Raw genomic sequence first — 14,555 nt, forward strand, 5'->3', positions numbered from 1 at the left:
AATTTAGGTTTACTTCCTCATTCATTGATCTTAAACCAAGAATAATAACTATAGCTATTTAAGGGAGCAACACTTTTATATTTTATCTTGGGAATTTTATATAGTCAAAGAATGAATTGAGCCTTCTAAACTGAAACCAGAGGAATGACGCCTGTTCGGTATAAAGTACTACTCTTGAGTTCATATTAAGGTTATTTTTATTGGATAATTTTTTCCAGTAAAGAGAGAATGTATTTTATAATTTAAGTTTAAGTAGTCACCTGCTGTTAACTGTCTCTTTCACATGCAGGGATTATTGAGGTGCTTTAAAAGACATCTCTAGCTTCATTCTCATTACTCATAATAATCATAGGGTGCCATTTTGTGGTGTTAGGGGTTTGTTTTTGATAAGGAATATAGGTAATTTCAATGTAAGAAAACACCAAAGGAAATTAGTACAATAAATGTTATATCCTACACTCTACCTTAATTCTCTAAAGAAACCTGTTGCCTTCCAAATGGTTTGGAAGCTATTTTTATTATCCTTGTGCCCCCACCCTTAAAACTGGTAATTAAGAATTAGTTATCCTTGGAAGATTGTTTATATAACTTAATTATAATGGCTTATAATATTTTAATTATACAGAGTGTATAATTTTGAGTTATATGTATGTTTCTTTTTCCAGAGACAGGAATTAATAAACTCACATGATATATAAATTCACACTTTAGTGAAATAATTTAGATGAAACAATTATTTTTATATTTGGAATAGTCTATAAAAATGTATTCCTTTCAAATGTTATTTTGAAATACCTTATTAGATTAGTATTTAAAGCATTTATATTGTATATATCTAAAAATCCCTGGCATTTCTTAGAGGTACATAACAAATGTTTATACACTTTTAGCTGACAGTAATTTTCAAATGTTAGGTATATCTTGCAATTTTGATTATTCTGTTTTTTAATTGAGTTATTTTGCCAAATTTCTTACATAATCAGGTGATATGAGAGATACTTGAGAGGGAAATGTATATTTACCCCAGTATAATTTCATAGATAAATTTTTAAAGAAATTTTAAGGAAAAAACTAACAAGGGAGTCTATGTGAAAGTTTAGATGATGATCACTTCTAGCTTCTGATAGTGGAGTTTTAGGTACAGGGGAGAAGTGTGTTAAGTTGTTATGGACAAGGTAGATATTGAGAGATTTAGGAGAAATTAGATGAAAGGAAAGCCATTGTAGGGTTGAGTAGCATGAGGTTGGAAAGTAAAGGGTTACTAAGGGAATTAAGTAATTTAAATCAGGTGAAGTAGAAGAGTACAAGAGCAGCAGTAAATCACGAATTTGAGTCAGATCATGGAGATCCTTGAATACATTTCTAATCTTAACTCATAGAGAAGAGACAAAAAGCATAAATAGCAGATTGGTTGCTACATCTAACTAAGAGATGATGAGGGTTTAATTTATGGAAATAAGAAAGAGGCGGAAGCCAAGAGATTTTGAAGGTAGAATCACAGAACTTGGCCAGTGATTGGGTTAATAAGGAGGCGCAAGGGAAAGAATAGTGAAAACCCATGTATTACTTTAAGAATAGCAATGCTGTAGAAAATAGGAGGAGCTGAAGAGTGGCTGGGAAGTGAAAATAAGGTTTAGACATGTGAAATTTTAGATGATGGTAGGAATCTCAGAAGAGTCCGAGCAAATTATAGGAACTTAGAATTCATTTACACAATGAACTACAGATACATAAGATTAAAGGGCAAAAGCTGTAGTGACAAGGGAAGATGACTAAAAAACAAAATTTTAGGGAATGACTAAACACTTAAGAATGAAAAGAAGAAGACAGGACATGTAATAGCGTTCCCTTGTGTGCTGAGGAATGGAAGAAGGTGTTTGCCATATAGCAATGATCTGAACAAAGACTGTAGAGGTGGGAATTGGGTTTCATGTAATGAAACAGACCAATTGGAAGCTCCACGTAGGGTGGAGGGACGGGGGTAGGTGGGTGGGTGTAGAGTTTTGAAGTCAACCAATGAAGAAAGCCTTTAGCTTCAAACTTTATCTTAAAATCTGGTTTTGTTAACAGAATTAAAGGGAAAAAAATCTTACAATTCTAATCTTGTATACTAACACTGCCTTGTTGTTTAGGGATCAGACTTGTTACAACTTAATTCCACTGTACAATTCAATGAAGAAGAAAGTTTTGTCTGACTCTGAGGTATTTCATATTTCATATTTCATCATTCAGACTATGTTGGTCTTTTTTTATATATAAAAAGAAATTTACACAGTATTTTTCAGATAAATGCTGTTATGAAAATTAGTTTTGGCTAATGCTGTGGTTTCAAAAAAGTGGTCCAGAATTTTCTTGTTATAGTTATTAAAACATTGTGCGGGGGGACTTTCTAATGAATCTGTAAAATGTTTCAGCATACATTGTGTGTTTTCCAAAGTTAAAGGTAATAATTGGCATATAAACAGCTATAATACTCTATGAACTCTAAAGACTAAAATGAAGTCTAGAATGTTTAATGAATATGATACATCCTTACTTCAAAGGAAGAAGAGAAAGATGCTGATGTGCCAGGAACTTCTACCCGAAAGAGAAAGGTAAGATACTTTTCGTTTTAGCAGGAGTGCTTTATGTGAATTAAAATGTATTAAAAGTGCTTTTGTTTAACTTACAGTATTTTTAAAGACAGATTAAGTGTTACTTCGAATATGTTTCTATCACAAAATACATGGTTTTCAGAACTAGGTGAATGATATTTTCTATTATTTAAATTAACTGTATATTACCTAATTATATGAGACTGCATTAAAAATGCAAATTTTACTGTATAAATGTTACTTTATTATTATATTTGAACATTTTCATTTTAGGACCATCAGCCTAGAAGAAGATTACGTAACAGAGCTCAATCTTATGATATTCAAGCATGGAAGAAACAATGTCAAGAATTATTAAATCTCATATTTCAGTGTGAAGATTCTGAGCCTTTCCGCCAGCCGGTAGATCTCCTTGAATATCCAGTAAGTATTTTTGGAAATAATTTCGTTACCTGTCAGTTTGTTATATAGCTCACATATAACAATTAGCCATTTAAGTTGTTATTTCTTATGATTATCATTTATTTCTTCATTATTAAATACATGTTGTCATGTATTTGGTTATATGGAGCATCTAAGTCAAGTAGTATGGTATTTAAAACAGAAAGAACCTTAAACTTAGACTCCACAAAGAATTGGTTTAGAGTGTTTAAGAGTATTTCTGAAATACTGTATACTTCATCAAATCTAAAATACCAATGGCTTACTTTAATGTACCACCGAGAAAGAAGAATGAAATGCTGCCAATTAAATTTGAATTTGTTATTTTGGTTTAAGAGATAAAATGGAGAGATTAGAAGCATAAGACAAAAAAAGACCTTACTTGAGTGGGAAAAGGAATGAGGCAGGTATTTTTAAAAATTTAAACTAAATACAATTTCTGAAAATGAAATGTAAAATCATTGAAATTTAAGCTTTCGGAAAGATTAGGAGAGATATGGTAGATAGATGAAAAAATTCAGTGAGAGAGAGAGTAGACCGAATGGGAGAGGGGCAGTATTTGAGGAATTAATGGCTGTATACATTTTCTAGGGTGGAGAAACATTTGACAAAGCGTGACTCCTGACTAGGATATATATATATGAAAAAATCTTTTCCTGGAATAATAGTCAAAAAGCAAAACTCTGAGGACAAAAGAAAAATGTTAAAACAACCATACAAAAAATAAGGAAGGGACCTATTTCCATGACTGCATAATTATACTTAGGTGTCTAGAATCTAAACATTAAAGCTTATATCTGCCTCTTCCTTTCTGGGGAAAATTCTAGAATACAAATACCTAAGATATATATATATATCTATATATATATATCTATATATATATATGTATGTGTGTAACACACACACACACATACACAAATGTATATACGAGTGGCTTTATATATCCAACTCTGAATACTGGTACAGTATCCATTTTACTAATGTTGAACTGAGGCTCACATTAAGCATCTCTCCAATATATGTAGCTGTTTGTTGGCCAAGTGAGAACAAGAGCCCATATTTTGTATATCTCATGCACCAGAGCTATATGCAGTATTCCAAGAGAGTAATTAATTTATAAGAATGTAGTCTCTCGTAAGTATTTAAAATAATGAGAACAATATTTAGAGCTTCTCCTTCCACCAGCCAAGTAGAAGAAACAAGAAAAAATTCTAATTTGATCACTTGTTTCTTACAGTACCCTTTGATGGAGGGTTGTGTGAAGACTTAGGACTATTTACTTTTTTTTTCTCTTTTTTTTTTTAAGATTTTATTAATCAATTTGGCAGACAAAGATCACAAGTAGAGAGGCAGGCAGAGAGAGGCGGGAAGCAGGCTCCCGCTGAGCAGAGAGCCCAGTGCAGGGCTCAATCCCAGGACGGTGGGATCATGACCTGAGCTAAAGGCAGAGGCTTAACCAACTGAGCCACCCAGGTGCCCCAAGACTATTTACTTTTTTTATTACTGTTATCAAGGAGAAAACTGGATTTATCACTTTTTATATTTCAGAATTAACTCTTAACTGCCAGCCTAACTCTAGCAGCATACTAAAAGCAGTCATATTCTTCATACTTCAGCTTTTGTATTGAATTTAATCAAATATTTAAAGCAAGATTTTAAAAATTAAATTTTTATGCAAATTAGCATGCTAAATATTCTATCCCATTAATTTATTCAACAGAAGTGTATTGAGTGGTTACTATATACTATACTGACTAATGGAAATCCATGATACAAATCAAGAAAAATGAAATGTTTTACATAAATATATTTAACATTTCCCTAAAATCTGTGAAGTTTGTAAAGACAATATGTCATAATATTCAATATCCAAGTAATTATAGTTTGTGTCAAAGTTGTTAGTTACCCTTAAGAGGTTAGAGAGGTTAGACACTGCTCGGATGATGTTACCATTGCGTAAAGCAATTTCATAACTTCTTTAACTTACCCCCTCACCCACCACACACAGCTATCTTGAGAGTCAAGGTTTCAGGGACACCTGGGTGGCTCAGTTGGTTAAGCATCTGCCTTTGTCTCAGGTGATGATCCCACGGTCTTGAGATCAAGTCCTCCATTGGGCTCCTTGCTCCTCAGGGAACCCACTTCTCCCTCTGCCTGCCACTCCTCCTGCTTGTGCACTCTCTCTCATTCTCTATCTCTCTCTCTCTGACAAATAAACAAATAAAATCTTTAAAAAAAAAAATCAAGGTTTCAGATACGTACTTTTTTTAAGGCCATTTATATGATTTCATTTCACAGGAAAATCTGAAATCCCAATTTACATTTTGGATATGTTCTTTTCTATTTCACTGTCTTAAGTTTTTATTTTCATTCCAGTTAACATACACTGTGGTGTTAGTTTCAGGTGTGCAGTGTAGTGATTGAGCACTTTCATACATTACCCTGTGCTCATGATGACAAGTGCAGTCTTTAGTCCCTTTTAGTAACCATTACTCTCTATAATTAAAAGTCTGTTTCTTACTTAGTCTCTCTCTTTCTCTCATTTTTTCCCCATTGCTTGCTTGTTTTGTTTCTGAAATTCTACGCATGAGTGAAACCCTGTAGTATTTGTCTTTCTCTGATTTATTTTGCTTAACATTATACTCCCTAGCTCCATTTGTGTCCTTGCAGATGGCAAGATTTCATTCTTTTTAATGGATGAGTAATAGTCCATTTTGTGTGTGTGTGTGTGTGTGTGTGTATGTGTCAGTCACATCTTTTTTATCCATTCTTCAGTAATGCTGCTATAAACATACAGGTTCATGTATCCTTTTGAATTAGTTTTCTTGTATTCTTTGGTTAAATACCCAGTAATGAGATTGTTAGATCATAGGGTAGTTCTATTTTTAATTTTTTGAGGAACCTCCATACTATTTTCTCCTGTGGCTGTACCATTTTGCATTCCCACCAACAATGTATGAATGTCCCTTTTTCTCCACATCCTTGCCAACACCTGTTGTTTATTGTGTTGTTGCCATTCTGACAAGTGTGAGGTGATACCTCATTACAATAATGTTTTGATTTGCATTTCCCTGATGGTAAGTGATGATGAGCATCTTTTCATGTATCTCTTGGCCATCTATGTCTTTAGAGAAATGTCTTCCCATGCCTTCTTACCATTTTTAATCAGATTACTTGTTTTGAGGATGTTGAGTTTTTTAAGTTCTTTGTATGTTTTGGATATAAACCCTTTATGGGATGTTATTTGCAAAGACCTTCTCCCATTCCACAGGTTGCCTTTAGTTTTGTCACTTGTTTACTTCACTGTGTAGAAGCTTTTTATTTTGATGTAGTCCCAATTGTTTATTTTTGCTTTTGTTTCCCTTGCCTCAGAATACATATCTAGAAAAAAGTTGTTATGGCCGATAGCAAAGAGATTACTGCCTATGTTCTTTTCTAGGATTTTTATGGTTTCAGGTCTCACATTTAGTTCTTTAATCCATTTTGAATTTAATTTTTAGTGTGACACCAGTGTATTTTAATAATTTTGTATATATTGTAAATACCTGAGCAACGACTTAAAAAAATTATAACAGTTACAGTAATAAACATAATGCATGAATCAAATGAAATCTGTTCAAGTAACGCACGGGAAGATTGGGGAAAAAAATAAACAGTTTCAAAACAAATAGAAAACAATAAAATGACAAATGTAATTGAAATCATATAGTGTGTTTTCCAGCCATAGTGAAATCAAACCAAAAATAAAAGTAACAGGAAAATCTCTGATCACTTAATTGATAACTAAATAAATATGCCTCCAAATAATCTTTGAGCTCAAAGAAGTCCTATGGAAAATAAAGCACATTGAACTAATAAATGAAAATACAACATCAAAATTTGTGGGGTGAGGCTAAAACAATGCAGGGAAATTTATGTCACTAAATAGTACATCAGAAGAGAAGTCTCAAAACAGTAACCTATGCTCTCTCATCAAGAACCTAGAAAAATAAAAATAAAACTAACCTACAATGAGCAGAAGATGGGAAATACGAAAAGAAGATTGAATGAAACTGAAAACAGAAAAACAATAGAGAAAATCCATAAAATGGGGTTTTATTCAGGGATGTAAGATTCATTCCGTATTCAAAAATGAGTCAGTGTAATTCATCATCTTAAAAGAAATGACATGATCATATCAATTAATGCATTTGAAAAATCATTTGACAAAATGCAATACCCATTTGTTCTAAGAATGTACATGTTAGATACGGTATAGATAGGGTACAGTCAACATTGCCACAGGAGGAAATTATTATGGGGCTTAAAAGGAAATTTATTGTGCGTACAGGTCCCAGAGATGTTGCCACTGAATGCCAGAGCCACAAAGGAAACAGCAGGTTTCGGTCCAGTGACAGGAAACAGGAGTAAAGGGGATGCTTAAGCCAGAGCCTTTATTGCACTCTATTTCTATGAGAGAGTCAAGACAGGATGAACACTTTAGGACAGGCTAGTTTGAATAATTACAGTGGGCTTTGGGGCAGAGGGGTGGTCTCTAGTTGTCTGGTAACTGAACCTTAGGAAAATTCAAAGCAGAGGAAATACTGGCTTGGTGTGTTGGAATTAGATAAGGAGATGGTTGGTTTACATATGAAAGATGTGTTCTCAGTGCAGCTTTTTGCTCTCTTTTAAGAATTGGTTGGGGAAAAAAAAAAGAAAAGAATTGGTTGGCCGTGGGAAGAACAGTCTGTCCTCAGGTCTGTAAGGATCCCAAAAGATCAGAGCATCAGGAATACAGAAAATAAGAATATATAATAAGTGTAATTAGCCCTATGATGAATGGATGCCAGATAGATAAATATATAATGTAAGAAAATAGCACCATTAATGATAAGAAAAAAAGGAAAGGGCATGAAAAAATAAAAACTATTAGAAAAAAGGAGCCTTGATGAGGAAAATAAGGTATTATTAAAAGTTGCAGGACTTGTACTTACCACAGGAATTGTATGTGAATCCCTGTACTGAGTAGTAATATTTTCTGTTTCTGTTTTTCTTCTCTTAGGACTACAGAGACATCATTGACACTCCAATGGATTTTGCTACTGTTAGAGAAACTTTAGAGGCTGGGAATTATGAGTCACCAATGGAATTATGTAAAGATGTCAGACTTATTTTTAGCAATTCAAAGGCCTATACACCAAGCAAAAGATCAAGGGTATATAATTAAATTGTTTTTATTTATGTTTATATTAAATGAAATCAGTAAAAAGTAGGCTAAGTAACTAAATGTTGCTTTAATTAAAATTTACAGCAAGATTGGCCTTCTATTTTATTTTTATTATGTTCTTAATAGTATCCTAGGGGAAGAAGGATTCACATCTTTCTTTTCTTCTATAGAATAAGTGAGGTCACTAATGTTTAGGAATGCTTTTCTTAACACATATAACATACATATTGTCCTGGTATATATTAAGATTATGTGGGCTTAACTTTTCCAGCTGATTTTTGCATTAATAGAAAGGCATATTTGTGAATGATTTCTAAAAATTAGTTAAGTTATAAGTATCATTTATCTCTCTTTGGGCTGACAAGACATCACAAAGGGAAGATATAAGGAAATTAAATGAAAAAGAATAGATGCTAATCCTAAAGTAACAATGGAAAACAGGTTCAGAACCTCAGGGATAGTTTCAGTGTGATAGAGTTCACAGGAATTTTGTCTACATGAGCCATGTGTATTGATACTAGGGCTTTTCTTTAAGAATCTGTAATCTTGAGAGGTGCCTGGCTATCTCAATTGGTAGAGCATGTAACTGTTGGTCTCGGGGTTGTAAATTTGAGCCCTGTGATGGTTGTTGGGATTACTTGAAAATAAAATCTTTAAAAAAAGAAAAGATCTAAAATCTTAGAATATTTCTAATCTATATATAAAAATAGTAATTGTAAAAATGCTTTAGTTTTGCCCTTCATCCAAAGAGATTGGGAAAAAGTAGTGTTTAAATTGTTAAAACTTTTTGCTAGAAAAATACTCAAGTTATATGTTAATATTTACTGAACAAGCATATTCCTTTGAGGAATGTTTAAACACGTTTTTTTCTTACTACAGATTTACAGCATGAGTTTGCGCCTGTCTGCTTTCTTTGAAGAACACATTAGTTCAGTTTTATCAGATTATAAATCTGCTCTTCGTTTTCACAAAAGAAATACAATAACCAAAAGGAGGAAGAAAAGAAATAGAAGCAGCTCTGTTTCCAGTAGTGCAGCATCAAGGTATTTGATTTATTTTAAAAAGCATCAACTAATCTATAACTTTGTCATCTAAATGATAGAACTCGGTGTTTTTTTAATACTTCCTTTACTATTCCCTATATTGCAGAATGATATATTTGACATGCAAGTTCCTAAGATGTGGAGGATTTTTAATCTTTTAACTAAAGCTATACTAGTGTAAGTGCTTAAATTCAAACTGCTAAATCTGTACAGTAAAACAGCATTTTTAGGGTAGTGATGGCATCATGCTTTCTGTCATATAACTGTAGCATTTATGGCAATCCTTCACTAAATATTCACTTTCAAAGGCTCACAATCATATGAAATCCACTACAAATCTCATATTTTAACATATTTCATAATAGTACAAATATTGAATCCAACAGCATTAAACTATTTATTCATGTACATGAAGCTATAAGAATAACTAATGATATTATTTTATTTACAGCCCTGAAAGGAAAAAAAGGACGTTAAAGCCCCAGCTAAAGTCAGATATCTCTACCTCTCCATTCTCTACACCTACACGAACAATACCACCACGGCATAATGCCACTCAGATAAATGGTAAAACAGAATCCAGTTCTGTAGTTCGAACCAGAAGCAATCGACTGGTTATAGATCCAGTTACCACTGAGCAACCATCTACTTCTTCAGCAGCAAAGACTTTAATTTCAAAAGCTAATACATCTGCAGTGCCAGGGAAAACAAGTAAGAGTCGGTTATAGTTTCCAAATTGAAGAATGTGTATTTTTTTAATTTAAGCTTTTATTTTGCCAAATGAGATACACTGGGTTTTAGTAAATTCCAACAGACAGTGTTAGTTTTTCTGTCTTTATTATTTGTTTTTGTTTTTAGTAAGAAAAAATTGAGGTTTAGGAGTGTCAGTGTAGAATAATGCTTAAAGATGGCAACTCTGATGTGGACTGCCTGAATATAAATCCTGGTACCCAGACTTGGTAACAATTTGCCAAGGCTTGCCTTCATGATCTTGAAGTGACTGGACAGTGTCATGAAGGTCTGAACTGTTAAGAGTTTATTTATGTATTCCTGTATTTATTTATGTATTTTCCTGTTTGAAAGTTAATTTCTTAAGGAAGCATTAAGCAACTCATAAGTTTTATCCTTTTGGCTAATTCATGCAATTCAGATTAGAAGTAATCCCAGCTTCTTGCTTGTTTTTAGGTTAAATAACTCCTAGGTTTTAATCTTGTTTGTGTTTGTGTGTATATTTTAGTTCTAGAGAATTCTGTGAAACATTCCAAAACCTTGAATACTCTTTCAAGCCCTGGTCAATCCAGTATCAGTCATGGCACTAGAAATAGTTCTGCGAAAGAAAACATGGAAAAGGAAAAGCCAGTCAAACGTAAAGTGAAATCATCTGTACTCTCGAAAACATCCACTCTTACAAAGTCCTCACCTGTCATTGAGCAAGGTAAGGTGTTATTATCTTCCAAGATATATAGTAGATACTTCTTAAAAATGATGCTTTTTGTCAGAGGTAGCACTTATATCCACTTAATAGGTTGCCCATTTAAAAGTCACACATTCTGGGACACCTGGGTGGCTCAGTGGGTTGATGCCTCTGCCTTCAGCTCGGGTCATGATCCCAGGGTCCTGGGATCAAGCCCCGCATCGGACTCTGCTCAGCAGGGAGCCTGCTTCCTCCTTTCTCTGCCTGCCTCTCTGCCTACTTATGATCTCTGTCAAATGAATAAATAAAATTTTAAAAAGTCACACTTTTTTTGTGTGAAAAGAGTTCACATCTCTTGATTTGCAGCTTTGTGCCCAAAGCAAACTGTATTGTCATTAAACTTTAAAAGCCATAAAAAACTGGTTATATGGAAATAACAAATTCTAGGGGCGCCTGGGTGGCTCAGTGGGTTGAAGCCTCTGCCTTCGGCTCAGGGTCCTGGGATCGAGCCCCGCGTCGGGCTCTCTGCTCAGCGGGGAGCCTGCTTCCTCCTCTCTCTCTGCCTGCCTCTCTGCCTACTTGTGATCTCTGTCTGTCAAATGGATAAATTAAAAAATCTTTAAAAAAAAAAAAAAATAACAAATTCTAGAATCAAAGGCTTTTAGTGATGTGAATTGAATTGTTTCTGACTTGATTATTACAACATTTTAGACAGTGTATTCAAGGGCACCTGGCTGGCTCAGTGGGTTGAGCATCTACCTTTGGCTCGAATCATGATGCCAGGGTCCTGGATTGAGTCTTGCATTGGGCTTCCTGCTCAGTGGGGAGTCTGCTGCTTCCTCTTCCGCTCCCCACTGCTCATGATCTCTCTCTCTTTCTGTCTCTCGCTTTCAAATAAATAAAATCTTTTTCTTTTTAAGTGTATTCAAGAAGTTTAAATTAGGGGCGCCTGGGTGGCTCAGTGGGTTAAGCCGCTGCCTTCGGCTCAGGTCATGATCTCAGGGTCCTGGGATCGAGTCCCGCATCAGGCTCTCTGCTCAGCAGGGAGCCTGGTTCCCTCTCTCTCTCTCTGCCTGCCTCTCCATCTACTTGTGATTTCTCGCTGTCAAATGAATAAATAAAATCTTTAAAAAAAAAAAAAATTTAAAAAAAAAAAAAAAAAAGAAGTTTAAATTAAATTGGATTTAATTAACCCAATGTAACAGTCTTTACTTTTCGAGAAAATTTAAGTTCCTACATCACAAAATTCAGCACACTACCCTTCATTAAATAGTAACTCATCAGGATTGTCTACAGCCAAACCTCTATTATCTTATACAACTTTTATTCCTGTAGAGTTAAGCTTCCAGATTCTGTCATCTGCAGATTTGCATTGTAAAGACATGTGGTCTTCAAACGTGAGATTTGAAAAATGGTGAACATAACTGAACACATTCTGTGACATGTTAAAACAGTGACGGCTAGTTGGGAGGAAGCAGCGCAAGAATAAGCATTTTGTGTCATGACTTCCAGAGTATGCCTAAACAATTTCCCCTTCAATGTTTTCCTCAGAATCCTCTCGAAATTTTATTTTTCTACTGAAACATTCTCTTTTTGATGAATGGTGTTGGGACCTACCCCCTACACAAACTTCAAATTAGGGAGTCATTTGGCCTCTTCCAGACCTACTTCACAGTCATTAGTTCTTGTTATTTCTGGTTCCTTAATATCTGTAAAATCCATTCCTCCTCTCACTTCTATGTTCTTAATTCAGGCCTACATAATTTCTCACCTGGAGTGTTGTCCTAGTTTCCTAACTGGTCTCACTGTCTTGATTCTCAGCTCTTCCTTAACCAGTCTGTCTTCCATATTGTGTGGAAGTGATCTCTCTGATCATTTATCCCTAGCACATGTTGTGTGTACACCCATACACATGGCACCCACTTGAAATCCTTCCCTGCTTTCAAATCATACGTGAAGTTAATGTTTTTACCTATTATATAAGACTCTTCTTTGCTTGGCTGCTGCCTAACATTCCAGCTTTCTTTACTTTCTTTCTCCTTTTTATGTGCCAGCTATCCTATAACTTGGAAGTCCCTGAATTTTCATTGTCCTTTTCTTCCTTTTTTGAATGTCTTTCTTTCCTCCCAATTTAATGGTTTCCTGTTACCTTTCAAGTCTCACTTCATAATTGCATCTATTCCAGGAAGCTTCTTCTTGGGTTCTTTCAAGCATTTCATCTGTGTTCCCAGAATACCCTATTCATTGCTTTTTGTGGTAGAATATTCTTTATATATGTCTGTGTCCAGTAGAATCTGAACTTCTGTGTTTAATTACTTTTTCTAATCACCTATACTTAGTATAGTAAGTGTTTGAATTAAGAAGCAAGTGTGCTTGCTTGGGCAACACATGTATTGATAAAGAAGCAAATGATTTTGTATATATGAGTTTTTTTTATTTTTATATTTGCTTCCTTTCTGAACTGAATTAAAAGTTTTATATAATATATTGGCTTTGATTCTGTCACTTTGTGCCCTACAGAAATCAAATGTGTATAATGAATTGGTTCTAGCTTTATGATAGTGAGGTCCAATTTGATTTATAAGTTTTGAGTATCACAAATATGCAAGAGTTACCAATACAGTAATAACTATTGATACCTGAATTACCTATTAGAATCAAGAGGCAGTGCTGACAAGTAGAAATATAATATAACCCATGACATACACATGGTTCAAGTTTTCTAGTAACTACTACATGCAATAACAGGTGGAAGTTACCAATTTTAATTATTTACTCCATTATATCCAAAATATTATTTCAACATGTGATCAGTATTTCAAAATGTACAGTGCTTCAGTAGTCACATTTCAGTTTAATTAAAAATTCAGTTTCTCAGTTGCATAGCTGTATTTTCAAATGCTCAGTAGCCACATGGTTAGTAACTACCTTCTTGAACAGCACAGATCCACATAAAGAGAGCTGCATTTGTTCTTAACCTTTTTAGTTTATGTATTGCTTTGTAATGTTGATGAAACCTGTAGTTCTTTCCTCCAGAAAATGCAAAACTTTGTATTCACACAAAACTTAGACCATTTCAAGAAGTTCATGGAGTCCTTGAAGCCACACTATAGAATTTCTATAGTGGGTACATGGACTGGATATTTAGATTCCTTGTCAGTAGTCTTAATGTAAAACAAGATATATAGAATCCTCAGATAGGTTTAGTGTAATCATGTTAGAAAATGCTTAATTTTTTCTCTCGCACGCGTGCGCGTGCACACACACACACACACACACTTCTCCCTGCTCCCCTTTCCTTCTTTATGCCAGAATTCCACTAAAGAAAGTTATTTGTACTCTGGGGGTCAGGAAATGAGGGCTTTTTTGCCTTTTCCCGCTGCTTCTGGCTCTGACCTCTTGTGACTTGATTTTTTTTCTTTATATTTATGAAGGGTAATTCAAACCTATGACAAAATACAATACCATTATGAAGAAACATTCTCTTGAGAAGCTGTTTTCATCTTTTTATGAATTTTCTCTAGAATATTGCATTGCAGATCACCCGTCACAACTAAAAAAAATCTCAGAACTTTGAAGGAAAAAGTTAGTGGAAATACATGTTTATCATCTTTTTCCTTCAGCTGATGGGGTAATAGCATTTTTTTTTTTAACACAGAATGGCTGTTCATCATCTCTAGTATTTTATATTTTTTATAAACCATAATGACCTTTATCAAAAAGTTTGCCTCAATTATAATGGTGGCATACATAATAGATTTGATTGATACATGGAGTTAGTACTGCTTATGATAATAAATCATTTGTTTGTGATTCAGTTACATAAGGATATAGGACCATTTCAAAGAGCCTGTGAA

General features: G+C 34.1%; 1 protein-coding gene across 5 annotated transcripts in view; it reads left to right on the plus strand.

Annotated features, from left to right (window-relative positions):
* LOC101687504 (pleckstrin homology domain interacting protein) overlaps positions 1 to 14,555 on the plus strand; it is a 129,266-nt gene that overhangs the window by 108,310 nt on the left and 6,401 nt on the right. For 4 of the 5 annotated variants that reach the window (XM_045066232.1, XM_045066234.1, XM_045066233.1 and 1 more), the window contains 7 exons: positions 2,133 to 2,202; positions 2,544 to 2,594; positions 2,868 to 3,017; positions 8,077 to 8,229; positions 9,121 to 9,284; positions 9,736 to 9,995; positions 10,522 to 10,719. In XM_045066232.1, coding sequence (XP_044922167.1) covers positions 2,133 to 2,202; positions 2,544 to 2,594; positions 2,868 to 3,017; positions 8,077 to 8,229; positions 9,121 to 9,284; positions 9,736 to 9,995; positions 10,522 to 10,719 — 1,046 coding nt within the window. Of the gene's footprint in view, positions 1 to 2,132; positions 2,203 to 2,543; positions 2,595 to 2,867; positions 3,018 to 8,076; positions 8,230 to 9,120; positions 9,285 to 9,390; positions 9,462 to 9,735; positions 9,996 to 10,521; positions 10,720 to 14,555 lie in introns of those variants that run through there. The other variant, XM_045066237.1, reaches the window with a different exon arrangement.

This window comes from Mustela putorius, unplaced genomic scaffold (assembly GCF_011764305.1).
Source record: "Mustela putorius furo isolate JIRA1106 unplaced genomic scaffold, ASM1176430v1.1 tig00003863_pilon_pilon_pilon, whole genome shotgun sequence".
In the NCBI taxonomy this organism is placed as follows: domain Eukaryota; kingdom Metazoa; phylum Chordata; class Mammalia; order Carnivora; family Mustelidae; genus Mustela; species Mustela putorius.